The sequence below is a fragment of the Myotis lucifugus genome, unplaced genomic scaffold, assembly GCF_000147115.1.
Source record: "Myotis lucifugus unplaced genomic scaffold, Myoluc2.0 scaffold_4, whole genome shotgun sequence".
Lineage (NCBI taxonomy): Eukaryota > Metazoa > Chordata > Mammalia > Chiroptera > Vespertilionidae > Myotis > Myotis lucifugus.
In genome coordinates, this window is record NW_005871052.1 from 11231106 (window position 1) to 11244253 (window position 13148).

At 40.8% G+C, this 13148-nt stretch overlaps 1 protein-coding gene across 2 annotated transcripts in view; it reads left to right on the forward strand.

Moving 5' to 3' along the window:
• The window catches only part of PHKA1 (phosphorylase kinase regulatory subunit alpha 1), a 217040-nt gene that overhangs the window by 36317 nt on the left and 167575 nt on the right, over positions 1-13148 (forward strand). For both annotated transcript variants that reach the window (XM_006082857.3, XM_014465500.2), the window contains exon 5: positions 11855-11937. In XM_006082857.3, the coding sequence (XP_006082919.1) occupies positions 11855-11937 (83 nt within the window). The remainder of the gene's footprint in view (positions 1-11854; positions 11938-13148) is intronic.

Here is a 13148-nt window from a genome sequence, read left to right on the forward strand (position 1 = left end):
CTCTCGCTAGGTTCTGTTTCTAGGTTCTGTTGTCTTGTTACATCTGTATTTATACCAGTTGATTCCAATCCTATCAATCTCTATTCCAAAGGTTAGGGTGTTTCTTATCTCCATTCCAGGGATTAAAGATTATGTAGCTTAAGCGTGATTGTTCGTAGTTAAAGTGATTAACTACCCGCCTGGCACTTAGTTAAGGGGTTTTATTCCCTCCCTAACTTCAGGGGAAAATTCCTACCTGGGGAAACAACCTTTCTCAGAGAGGTGACCTTGGTTAAAACACATAGCGCCAAGAAGGTGAGCAAACATATTAAGAACAGTATGTCATATACGCCAAGTTCCTTGAAACATATGTTATGCAGATGTTTCTTCCCTGCAGCAACTGTGTCAAGCAGCAAGGATGGACTGGCTCCCAGCAATATGCCATTGGTATTTTAATGGGGATTGCATTGAATCTGTGGATTGCTTTGGGTGGTATGGACATTTTAATGATGTTGATTCTACCAGTCCATGAACATTGTATATTCTTCCATTTGTTTATGTCTTCCTCTATCTCTTTTTTCAATGTCCTGTAGTTTTCTGAATACAGGTCTTTTACATCCTTAGTTAAATTTATTCCTCTGTATCTTAATTTTTTTCGTGCAATGGTAAATGGGATTGTTTTTTTCATTTCTCTTTCTGTGAGTTCATTATTGGTGTATAAAAAGGCCATAGATTTCTGCGTGTTAATTTTGTATCCTGCTATATTGCCAAATTCATTTATTAGGTCTAGTAGTTTTTTTATGGAGTCTTATGGGATTTCTATGTATAGTATCATGTCATCTGTGAATAAGGACAGTTTCACTTCTTCTTTTCCAATTTGGATGCCCGTTATTTCTTCTTCATTTCTGATTGCTATGGCTAGCACTTCCAGTACTATATTGAACAGGAGTGGTGACAGTGGGCATCCTTGTCTTGATCCTGTTCTTAGGGGAAAATGAGTTTAATTTTTGCCCATTGAGTATGCTATTGGCTGTATGTTTGTTATATATGGCTTGTGTTATGTTTAGGTATGATCCCTCTATTTCCACTTTGCTGAGAGTTTTTATCAAGAACGGGTGTTGTATTTTGTCAAATGCTTTTTCTGCATCAATTCATATGATTATGTGATTTTTGTCTCTCAGTTTGTTTATGTGATGTATCACATTTATTGATTTGCAGATATTGTACCATCTTTGCATCCCAAGAATAAATCCCAGTTGATCATGGTGTATGATCTTTCTAATGTAATGTTGAATCCGATTTGATAGAATTTTGTTGAGGATTTTAGCATGTGTGTTCATCAAGGATATTGGCCTGTAGTTCTCTTTCTTTGTGGCGTCGTTATCTGGTTTTGGGATTAGAGTAATGCTGGCTTCATAGAAGGAGCTTGGAAGTGTGCCTTCCTCTTGAATTTTTTGGAATAGTCTGAGGAGGATAGGTTTTAGTTCTCTGAATGCTTGGTAGAACTCACATGTGAAGCCGTCAGGACCAGGGCTTTTGATTGCTGAAAGATTTTTGATCCCTGCTTCAATTTCTTTGGTAGTTATTGGCCTATTCAGGTTTTTTGGTTCTTACTGATTGAGTTTTGGGAGCTTGTATTTTTCTAGGAATATGTCCATTTCATCTAGGTTGTCCATTTTTTTGGAATAGAGTTGTTCATGGTATTTTTTCATAAACGTTTGTATTTCTGTGGGATCAGTTGTTACTTCACCTCTTTCATTTCTGATTTTGTTTATTTGGGTCCTCTCTCTTTGATTCCTGGTGAGCCTGGCTAGAGGTTCATCAATCTTATTTATCCTTTCAACCAGCTCTTGGTTTTTTGATGTTTTGTATTTTCTTTTGGTTTCTATGTCATTTATTTCTGCTCTGTTCTTTATTATTTCCTTCCTTCTTCTTATACTGGCTTTTCTTGTTGTTCTCTTTCTAACTCCTTGAGTTGTAGCATTAGAAAATTTATTACCATTTTTGTTGTTTTTCATGGTAGGCCTGTAGAGCTATGAACTTCCCTCTCAAGACTGCTTTCACTGTGTCCCATAGATTTCAGATTTTTGTGTGTTCACTGTCATTTGTTGCCATGATGTTTTTTATTTCTTCTTTGATCTCTTTGGTAAACCAAGTAAGATTTAATAGCATGCTATTTATCTTCCAGTTGTTTCATTTTGTATTGATTGTTTTTATTGTAGTTGATTTCTAATTTTATGCGATTGTGATCTCAGAAAATGCTTGATATGATTTCTATCATCTTGAATTTGAATATTCTTTGTGTCCCAATATGTGGTCTATATTTGAAAATGACCCATGTGCACTTGAGAAGAATGTATATTCTGTGACTTTGGGATGAAATGTTCTGAAGATGTCAATTAATACCATCTGATCTAGTGAGTCATTTAGGATTGATGTTTCTTTGCTAATTTTTTGTTTAGAGGATTTGTCCAGTGGGGTTAGTGGGGTTTTAAAGTCCTCTACTATGTCTGTATTGCTGTCAGTCTCTCCCTTAATATCCTCCAGAAGTTATTTTTAATGTCTTTGGGTGCTCCTGTATTGGGTGCGTATATGTTTACCAGAGTTACATCTTCTTGTTGAATTGCTCCCTTTAGTATTATGAAGTGTCCTTCCTTATCTCTTGTTAAGGCCTTCACTTTGAGGTCAAATTTGTCAGATATAAGTATTGCTACCCCAGTATTTTTTAAATTTCCATTTGCCTGAAAAACCTTTTTCCATCCTTTCATCAGCAGTCTTTGTGAGTCCTTTGTTCTGAGGTAGGTCTCCTGTAGACAGCAGGTCATGTTTTCTTATCCACTCAGCTATCCTGTGTCTCTTGTTTGGGACATTTAATATGTTTGCATTTAAAGTTATTATTGATAGGTACTTCTTTGTCACCATTTTTATTCTTTATGCCTGTTTTCCTTCTTATTTCTTCTTTTTACAGCAGACCCTTTAGCATTTTTTGCATTGCTGGTTTGGTATTAATAAACTCCCTTAGTCCTTTTTTGTCTGTGAAGCTCCTTATTTCACCCTCAACTTTGATTGATAGCCTTGCTGGGTACAGTATTCTTGGATTCAGACCCTTCCTTTGCATGACTTTGTATATTTCATTCCATTCCATTCTTTCCTGATGTGTTTCTGTTGAGAAATCAATCGATAGTCTGATGGGAGATCCCTTGTAGGTAACTCTCTCTCTCTCTGGCAGCCTTTAAGATTCTTACTTTGTCGTTGGTGTTTGCCTATTTAATTATAATGTGTCTTGGTGCCAGTCTTTTGGGTTTCATCTTGTCTGGGACTCTGTGAGCTTCTTGGATTTGTGTGAGTTTTTTCTTCCCAATATCAGGGAAGTTTTCTGTCATTATTCCTTCAAACAGGTTTTCTATTCCTTGCTCATTTTCCTCTCCTTCTGGCACTCCCATTATGTGGATGTTGTTTCATTTCATGTTGTCCCAAAGTTCCATTGGGCTCACCTCCTGTTTTTTAAGTTTTTTCCTAGATGCTGCTCTGCTTGTGTATTTTTTCCTACCTTGTCTTCTAGCTCACTGATTCGATCCTTCACTTCTTCTAGTCTACTGTTGATGCTTTCTATTGAGTTCTTTGTTACAGCGATGTCATTTTTCATTTCTTCTTGGTTCTTCTTCATTTCCTCTTGGTTCTTACACACACTGTTGAATTTGTCCTCCATCCTTTTCAGTGACCTTATAACCATTGCTCTAACATATTTCTTGCCTCTATTTCATTTACTTCTTTTTCTGGTGATTCCTCCTTTTCTTTCATATGCGGGCTATTTCTTTGTCTCTCATGATCGCTCCTCTCAGGATGTCTGGTTATGTAGCTCTCTCTCTCCTGCATTGACTTAAAGGCACAAAATGCAACACAACAAGACACAACGCACAGGGCACCATACACAAATTTATTCACGATACTAATAACCCAAAATAAAGGTGACCACTAGAGAAAATTGAATTAGGATATAGAAAAGAGTCTAAAAAGGATATTAAGAAAAGAAAAAAATGTAAGAGAGAAAAGAAAGAGAAGAAAAAAGTAGGGGGAAAAATTACATGTATATGGGGAGAAAACTCCAATAAAACAACAACTAATCCAAAAAATGCAAACAACAAACACCCAAACAACAAGCACCCAGATGAATCTGAGGAGGCAGAGCTTATTTCCAGAAGGTAAGGTTAAGGAATTGAATGGATGGGGAAATGGCCACAATTCAATATAGAGCAGGTAGAAAGAGAACGAGTGTATAAGAAGAAATGTAAAAAACAAAATACAAAAAAGAAAAAATATATATTAAATATATATATAAAAGAAAATTTATATACATATAAAATTTCTCCTTTCTTTAACCTATCTATGTATGTATTCATCTACTATTATAAAAGGAGAATAGAGAGTAGATAGGCCTGAGTTGGTGATTGGAATTAATTAAGCTATTAGTAGAAGAGAACAAGTGAGGAGAGGAAAAACAGAAGCATAAAAGGAAGAAAAAACACAAACTAACAAACAAACAAACAACAACAAGAAGGAAGAAAGGAAAAGAAAAAAAGAAAAAAAATGTATAATGAAGAAAGAGAAGACATAAGTGTGCATGGACTTGGAGTAGAGGAGAGGAAATTAGATATATGAGTAAGATCATTTTTAACAGGGAGTAAAAAGAAAGGATAGAGAAAAACTGAAGCAGGAATAGGGTAAGAGAAACAGTATGAAAAGGGGGAAAAGTGTGGAAGAGAGTGTCGGCATAAAGGAAAAATTGAAATAGAGTAAAATAATGCTAAAATAAAAATAAAAATAGAATGTAGATCAGTAATCCCAAAATTAAATTAAATAAAGAAAAAATAAAATAAAACTTTTAAAAAGGTAAAATAATAGTAGTAATAATAATCATAGAAATGTAATGATAAAAAAGTAAAATCAAGTGTGAAAAGAAAAAAATTAGTTTCTTAAGTAAAAGATAAAAAATAAAAAGTGAAGTAGTGAAGGTCATTCACTTCCTCTACTGTTCTGCTTGGCACGTCTGTTTCCTGTCAGGTGGTCAGCACAGTATTTGAGTTCCCTGAGATACACTGCTCCTCTGTGTCATAAGCCACCATCCTGTTTTCAATTAGATGGATCTCTCTGCTCACTTTGTTTCTACGTACCTTCAGTTGAATTTACACAAGAGTCAATTTCTGACACAACCCCTGGGTGGCAGTGATTCTGTATTAATATCCGGAATTAAAAGGCCCCCATACCCAGTGTTTAGATTGTTCTTTCCCTGCTGCACTTAATACTGGGTTGGGATGGACTGTCCCAGAGCTGGTTTCCTTCTTGTCTCTCCCCACTCTTCCCCAGTTTCCACAAAAACAACTTTCTCCTGCAGTGTCGATGAGTGTTTTTAATTGGAAGATCCTATATGCTGGACTTAGCAAGAAAAAGTAAGGAGGTAAAAAATTAAAAAGAGACAGGAAGCACGCAGACTCATATCTTTTTCCCTGGCACTGCGCAGCCAGTATAGTACTTCAAGCTGCCTTGCTATGGACTAATATCTAGAGTCCCCTTCTGCCAGCCGCCCTGTGGACCCCTTCCACATTCAAGGGCTACACTGACCCCAATGACTGCGGATTTTGTGGGGTGCAGTCTTCCTCTGAGACTCTAGTCCCTGCTGTGTTTCTCCCTCCACCCTGGATCCCAGATCTCACTTTTCTCTAGGTGATATCTGACCTTTCCATCCATGTATTGCCTCACCAGCTGTGTTTAATTCGCCAATTTCAGGTGGGTGTTGTTTGATTCAACTGTTCCTTCTATCTGCTCTGTGAGAAGGCACCTGGCCCGTCGGCATATTCGGTGCTGCTTTGTCTCCCCCTGGACCAGGAGGAGGGCCACAATGGGTTCTTAAACTGGACTGGAGGGCCGGAACAAAAGCATGGATGGAGTGTTTGTGTGAACTAATATAAATTCAAAGTAAACATCATTACATAAAAGGGTACGGTCTTTTTTTTTTTTTTAGTTTTATTCATTTCAAACGGGCCGGATCCGGCCCGCGGGCTGTAGTTTGCCCACGGCTGCCCTGGACAGACTTCTTATGTGCCCGCAGTTGGGGAGGCTGGAGTCCCCATGTTGTGGGTTCACAGCTGAGGCAGCTGGTCCCTGGGCATTGTGGTTGTAGGATCCCAGCACGTATCCAAGGTCTCCCCAGTTGAAGGTAAGGCTGGGCTTCTAATCACAGTCGGTCTCCCCTTCATGATGACACAGTCTCTGGCAGAGCCGGCCTCTCCAGGAGAGACTTCAGCAGCAGTAGAGGCTGCCCGGCCAGGGGGCCTGGTCCGCCAGTCCCCAACAGTCCCGTGGAATATAGCTGTCCCTCACTCACAAATACAGACACTCCCTGCATGTCCACACACTCTCCTTTTGTTCTCTCACTCACACACTATCTTGCAGCCTGCTGTCCCATTGGCAGCCATTTTGGCTGTTTCAGATATTCAATAAATAATTATTAAACTTGTGCTATTTCATATTATTTAATTCCATTCAAAATGCTATGAGATTCTTTCAGGGACTATTTGAAATATATTTATGACCTGCAAATATAAATGAGACATGGTTGTTTCCTTTTAATTGAGGTGCAGATTTATCTATATTACAAACTAAAAAACAAGTTTATGAGAGTAGGGAAATTAAAATTAAATGAAGCACAGAACAGGGGAATCAATGACAGCATCATAGAGGATATAGAATTTGAGCTGGGCTTTGAAAGAACAGTTAGGATTCTAAGATGTGGAGAAGGCCTTTTAGACAATACCATGAGAAAATGGACATATAGATGGCTTGAAGTATATAAAAAGACTCAAACCTTATCTAATCTAATAAAAGAGAAACATGCAAATTGACTGCACCTCTGCCATGCCCCAAGCCATGCCCACCAGCCAATCAGAGCGACTATATGCAAATTAACCCACCAAGATGGCAGCCGGCAGCTATGGAACTGGAGTGAGCAGGAGGCTTGGGTTGCCCTCAGTGATGGAGGAAGCCAAGCTTCCCGCCTGCCCTGCCTGGCTGTGGCCTCTGCTCAAGGCTACACAGTTTCAATTGTAGAAGATAAATAAATCGCAGATACCTGCTTCCAGCCAGCCTCCACTGGGATCTTGGGTGGCTGGAGGCCTTGCCAACCTGCAAACAGCCATCATCCCCTCACCCAGGCTGGCCACACCCTCATGGGGTGAGGGTCCCTGCTGGGGGGGAGTTGGCCAGCCTGCAAAGAGCCATCAGCCCCTTACCCAGGCTGGCCAGGCACCCCAGTGGGGACCCACACCCTGAACGGGCTATGGCCAACAAGCAAACAGCCATCATCCCCTCACCCAGGCTGGCAAGGCACCCCAGTAGGGACCCCCACCCTGAAGGGGCTGTGGCCAGCCTGCAAACAGCCATCAGCCCCTCACCCAGGCTGGCCATACCCTCATGGGGTGAGGGTCTTCGCTGGAGGGCTTGCCCAGCCTGCAAACAGCCATCAGCCCCTCACCCAGGCTGGCCAGGTACCCCAGTGGTGACCCTTACCCTGAAGGGGCTGTGACCAGCCTCCAAACAGCCATCAGCCACTCACCCAGACTGGCCAGGCACCCCAGCAGGACCCCCCTCCCTGAAGGGGTGTGTCCAGCCTGAAAACGGCCCTCAGCGCTCACCCAGGCTGGCCAGGCACCCTAGCGGGATCCCCACCCTGATCCGGGACACCCTTCAGGGCAAACCAGCTGGCCCCCACCCATGCACCAGGCCTCTGTCCTATATAATAAAAGGGTAATATGCAAATTGATCCTAACAGTAGAACCACTGGGAATGACTGGTCACTATGACACACACTGACCACCAGGGGGCAGACGCTCAATGCAGAAACTGCCCCCTGTTGGTCAGTGGGCTCCCACAGGGGGAGCTCTGCTCAGCCACAAGCCAGGCTGATGGCTGCCAGTAAAGCGGTGGTGGTGGGAGCCTCTACCGCCTCCTCAGCAGCACTAAGGATGTCTGACTGCATCTTAGGCCTGCTCCCTGCTGGCAAGTGGACATCCCCCGAGGGCTCCCAGGCTGCCAGAGGGATGTCTGACTGCCAGCTTAGGCCCAATCCCCAGGGAGCGGGCATAAGCCAGCAGGTGGTCATCCCCCAAGGGATCCCAGACTGTGAGAGGGGCACAGGCTGGGCTGAGGGACCCTCCCGATTGCACAGATTTTTGTGCACCAGGCCTCTAGTTCATAATAAAAGAACTTCAAATTAAACACAATAATTCTATTTCTCATCCATTGGAGAGGCAAAGATTACAAAAATTATTAAAGCAGTGTCAATGGGGTGTAGGGAACAGGCAGGTAGTGCTGTTTGGTATGTAAACTGTGAAACTTTACATAATAACTTGGTGATAATTATCAATATTTAATACACATATAGTGAAGTATTTATGGAGAAGTGTACTGATATTTGCAACTTACTTTGAAATGTATCAAAAATAAGATGGATTGATTGAAGGATAGACATGTGTTGAGAAAATATAGTAAGCCCTGCCCAGTGTGGCTCAGTTCGTTGAAGATTCTTCCCCTACACAAAAAGGTGGCAGGTTCGATTCCCAGTCAGGGCACATACCCAAGTTATTGGTTTGATCCCCAGTTGGGGCACGCTTGCAAATATCTTCTTCCATTGGGTTTGTTGATTTTTTGTTCTCCCTCCCTCCCTCCCTTCAACTCTCCTTCTCTTCCTCTTCTTCTCTTCTCTCTTACTACAATTAAAAAAAAAAGAAAAACTATAGTAAAATGTTAATGGTTGAGTCCAGGTCGTGTGTATACATGCATGCACTGTAAAATTCTAATTTCTTTTGTTTGTTGAAAAATTTCATAATAACATTTTAGAAAAATTATGTATAAATCTGTGACTCAGCAATTCTAATTCTAAGAATTTACCTTGATAAACTGGTACATGTGCACAAAGATATATAAATACACAGATATACATCGCAGCACTGATTGTGGTGATAAAAGATTAGAACTTCAATGTCTTTCAATAATGAATTAGTTATATGAGTATCTATTCTGTGAAAAGCTGTGTGGCTATTTAAAAATGAGGCAAATGTATTTAAAACTGTCTCCAAGTGATATATGAAAAAAGCAAGGTGCAGCATAATCTAGTTCTATTTTTCGTGTAATTTTTATATGTGCATAGTATATCTCTGAAGGATACAGAGGAAACTGGTTAGACTTATTTCCTCCAGAGAGGAGATTTGGCAGAGTGGAAATGATGTGATTCAAGTGGAAGACTTTCACTGTATACCTGTTGGTATTTCTCTCATTAAAAATAAGAGATGGGGAAGAGAGAAAAGTGTTACTTTTTAAACAAAAATGGATTGTACTGTACATATTGGAAAGCAGTATGGCATCTTGGTAGACAAAGATTCAGAAGTGATGCAGAAGTTGATAATCAATGGAGTCCTATTTATTGGTTACATGACCTTAGGCAAATAACATCTCGAAGCCTCAGAAGTACCCACCTCTTAGGGATGTTGTAAAAATTAAGTAGATAATTCATGCAAAACCCTCCATTGGGTAGAGAGGGTGCTTGTCTATCAGTCATACCTGGGAACAGGACATCTGCCAGAATAGATGTGTAGGCATGGCCACTGAAAGTGTGGGAAGATTTTATATTTATACTAGAGGCCCAGTGCACAAAAATTCATGCACTCGGGGGGGGGGGTCTCTTAGCCCAGCCTGCGCCCTCTCACAGTTCGTTAGCTCTCGGGGGATGTCCAACTGATGGCTTAGTCTGGCTTCCTCTGTGGGAGGCAACTGGCCCTGCCCCCCCATCGCCCCTCCACTGCCCCCGGTCGTCGCTGCCACCTGATTGCCATCCCCTCCCTCTGCCCGCTGGCACCCGCCTTGGCTGGCCTGGCATCGCCTGCTCACTGCCCCTGCCCTCCACCAAGCAGTCATTCTGCCGTTCAGTCAATTTGCATATTAGGCTTTTATTATATAGGATATACTATCTTTGTATAGCTTACATTTAGATCAATTCTCATTATTACTCCAAAAAATATAGTTTTAAGTTTTCCTTAGAATCATAATGTTTATCTACTTCTTGCTCAGTATTTAGGTTCTTTCCAATTCTTTTATGATTTATGTTTTTCCAGATGCCTAGATTTGTACATTTAAGCACATTATAAATTAATTACCTATAGAATCAGGAGTCTGAGACTTCCTATTAATACCTACAAATGACAGTTAAAATTCTATGTTAAAATATGCTGGTATCTCACTTAGTTGAAGACTAGCCTATGACTGATCTGTGATATTTTTTAAGAATCAAAGTACCTAAGAAGAGTAGGATTACTTGGGAATAGTAGGGTCATTTAGTCATTATGGCTGCCTGTAAAGCCTATAGTTATCATTTGTTATTGGTGGAAGTAGGGTGTCCACTGGTAGAAGTAGGGGATCCCATTCCCCATTAGGTGCTGGGGCTCAGGTTCTTATAACATCATGAGAAAAAGAATTTTCTAAGATTTGCATGGGAGAATGAGTGATTTTTATTTGCATGGAGTTAATATCCCTCCATTTCCAAAGTACCATTTCCCTTAAACCAGTCCTTGAAATGGTGCATCTGGGGCTCCAACAGAGCGAAAAGCAAAGCCAGTGTCCAGAGTTTCTGTTCCATAGTGGAGTTGAGTCCAGTGTAATATCAGGCTAGTTAAAGTCCATTCATTAGTCCATTGTGTCTAGGAACCACATGGCTATGGGCCATGTGGACAAATGCAGAGCCTAAGAGTCCTACAAGCCAGGAGTCAAGTTGCTATTAACAAGGGAGTGTTGCAGAAGACCAAAGAAAACCAAGGGACGCTTTAAAGAAATGGAGGGACACTGTTTAATTACGCCAGCAGACTCAGGGAATAGCTTTCCAAATCTGAGTAATGAAACATGCAGGGGGCTTCTTTTTATATCTCCCTGTGGTCTTTTGTCCCGCAAATATGGATTATGCTTCTGGTCCTTTTTGTGGGCCTTGCAAGAAGGCCCCCAAGTGTTGGTGGTCTCCAGGCCATATCTGATGGTTTGGCCTGGCACCAGCATTAATAACCCTCCCTCCAGGGGCAGTGACCTGTTCACAGTTTTATGGCCTCTGTAACAGGTTCTGCAAGACCAGTTTCTAGGAAGGAGGTAATGACTTAATTATAGGTTAGCTTGCTGGCATGGATTCCAAATGCTAGCCCCCAAAATATCAGGGTTACTTACATTTGAATTAGCCCTTTTTAGCCTTCTCAGGAGAAAGAGCAAGAGGAAACCCCTTTGTTTAGGAGGTTAAATATAAAATCTTCCCTTGCTTTCAGTGGCCATGCCTATACACCTATTCTGGCCGATGCCCTGTTCCCAGGTATGACTGACAATCAAGCACCCTCTCTACATCATTTAGACCAGGGTGGGCAAACTTTTTGACTCGAGGGCCACAATGGGTTCTTAAACTGGACCGGAGGGCCAGAACAAAAGCATGGATGGAGTGTTTGTGTGAACTAATATAAATTCAAAGTAAACATCATTACATAAAAGGGTACGGTCTTTTTTTTTTTTTAGTTTTATTCATTTCAAACGGGCCGGATCCGGCCCGCGGGCCGTAGTTTGCCCACGGCTGATTTAGACTTTACTGGGGATACCTCTATTCTTTCTTTGTCCAGTCCCTTCCCCCAGGATTTGTGGGGAGCAGACCTGGAGAGTGTTAAGCGATAGCTTCCTGGCACAAATGGCATGTCCATATTATCCGGCCTCCCCTTTGCTCCTTTCCTGTTAATTAATAACTGCATTAATTATAACAGTGCCACATTGACCAGCTCTATATCTTTATTCTCTTTTTCCTCAGGACTTCATATCATCCACAGCCTAGATGAAGTCAATTTCATCCAGAACCTTGTGTTTTACATTGAAGCTGCATATAAAACTGCAGTAAGTACTCATTTGGTAATGCATTTTAAACATATGGTGATTTAAAAATTCTGGACAACCGATTCTTTCTCTTATAGCTGCATCTCATAGTGAACCAATCTATAAGGCTTCTGGCAGAAATTACCTTCAGTCTCTTTCTTTGCTAAGCTCTGTCATCTTCTGTTTACCTTCTCCCCAAGGGAGTTACAGAGGCAAGAGAGTCAAGATGCTATGTTTTCATTTCTTTCAAACTGAATATCTGATGGTATGTATTTGGGAGTCTGGGGATAAATTGTAGCCTTATTTTAATGACTTATGGTCTTAAGCAGGAGCAAGATGGCTAGGGAGTATTATGGGCCAGTTAGCTACCTAGAAATAAAATTTCTATGTGTATAATAGTATCTGTAGACATTGACTCAGTATTTACAGTACAAAATAGTTATTTTTTCTTATAACTACTATATGAGATAAATTTATATTAAATCATAAAATATTTAACATCTCTTCTCTCAGGGATCACTGTTCTTCATTACATGATGTTCACTGTATTGAAAATGGATGTGTCATAGATAATCCAGTTTTTTAACTTAATTATTTAGTTTTTTAGTTGTTTTAGGTGGGAGGGTAAATCTGGAACCTGTCACTCTATATTTGCCAGAAGGATAAGTGTAACATAGACATGCTATAACTGGACAATCAATGGGTCCATGCTGCATGTTACTACTTGAGTCAATTAAGCAGAGGCAGGGTTGAATCATATATGAGCATTTATTCTGTTAACATAAAAATAACCATCGAAACCTGTAAAGAATTTTTGTGAGTTTATTTGAGCCAAACTGTCGACATATGCCAGGAAGCAGAACCTCAATGAATTGAGATAATGCTCTGGAGAATGGCAGGTTACATCTTTATTTATACATTTCAATCAAAGGAAGGGACATAGGTGGGTTATGTGAAATCCATTGGTGATAGACTAGAGAGGCAGGAGAAAGCAAAGTGGTTGGGGGGGTGTGAAAGGGGGAGCCCCTGGGATTGGATATAAAGTAAAATGATAGACACATACTTAGGTGGGTGCAGGAACAATTAACATGATAATAATGAAGGAGTTTGTGGTATGTGTCCTGATGCCCAGCACATTAGGTTGTGTCCCAAGGGGTCCAGAAAAAGGGAAGTTACTAGTAACCCAGACATTTCAAGGGTATGTTATTATAGATGCAAAAAGACAGATAGGC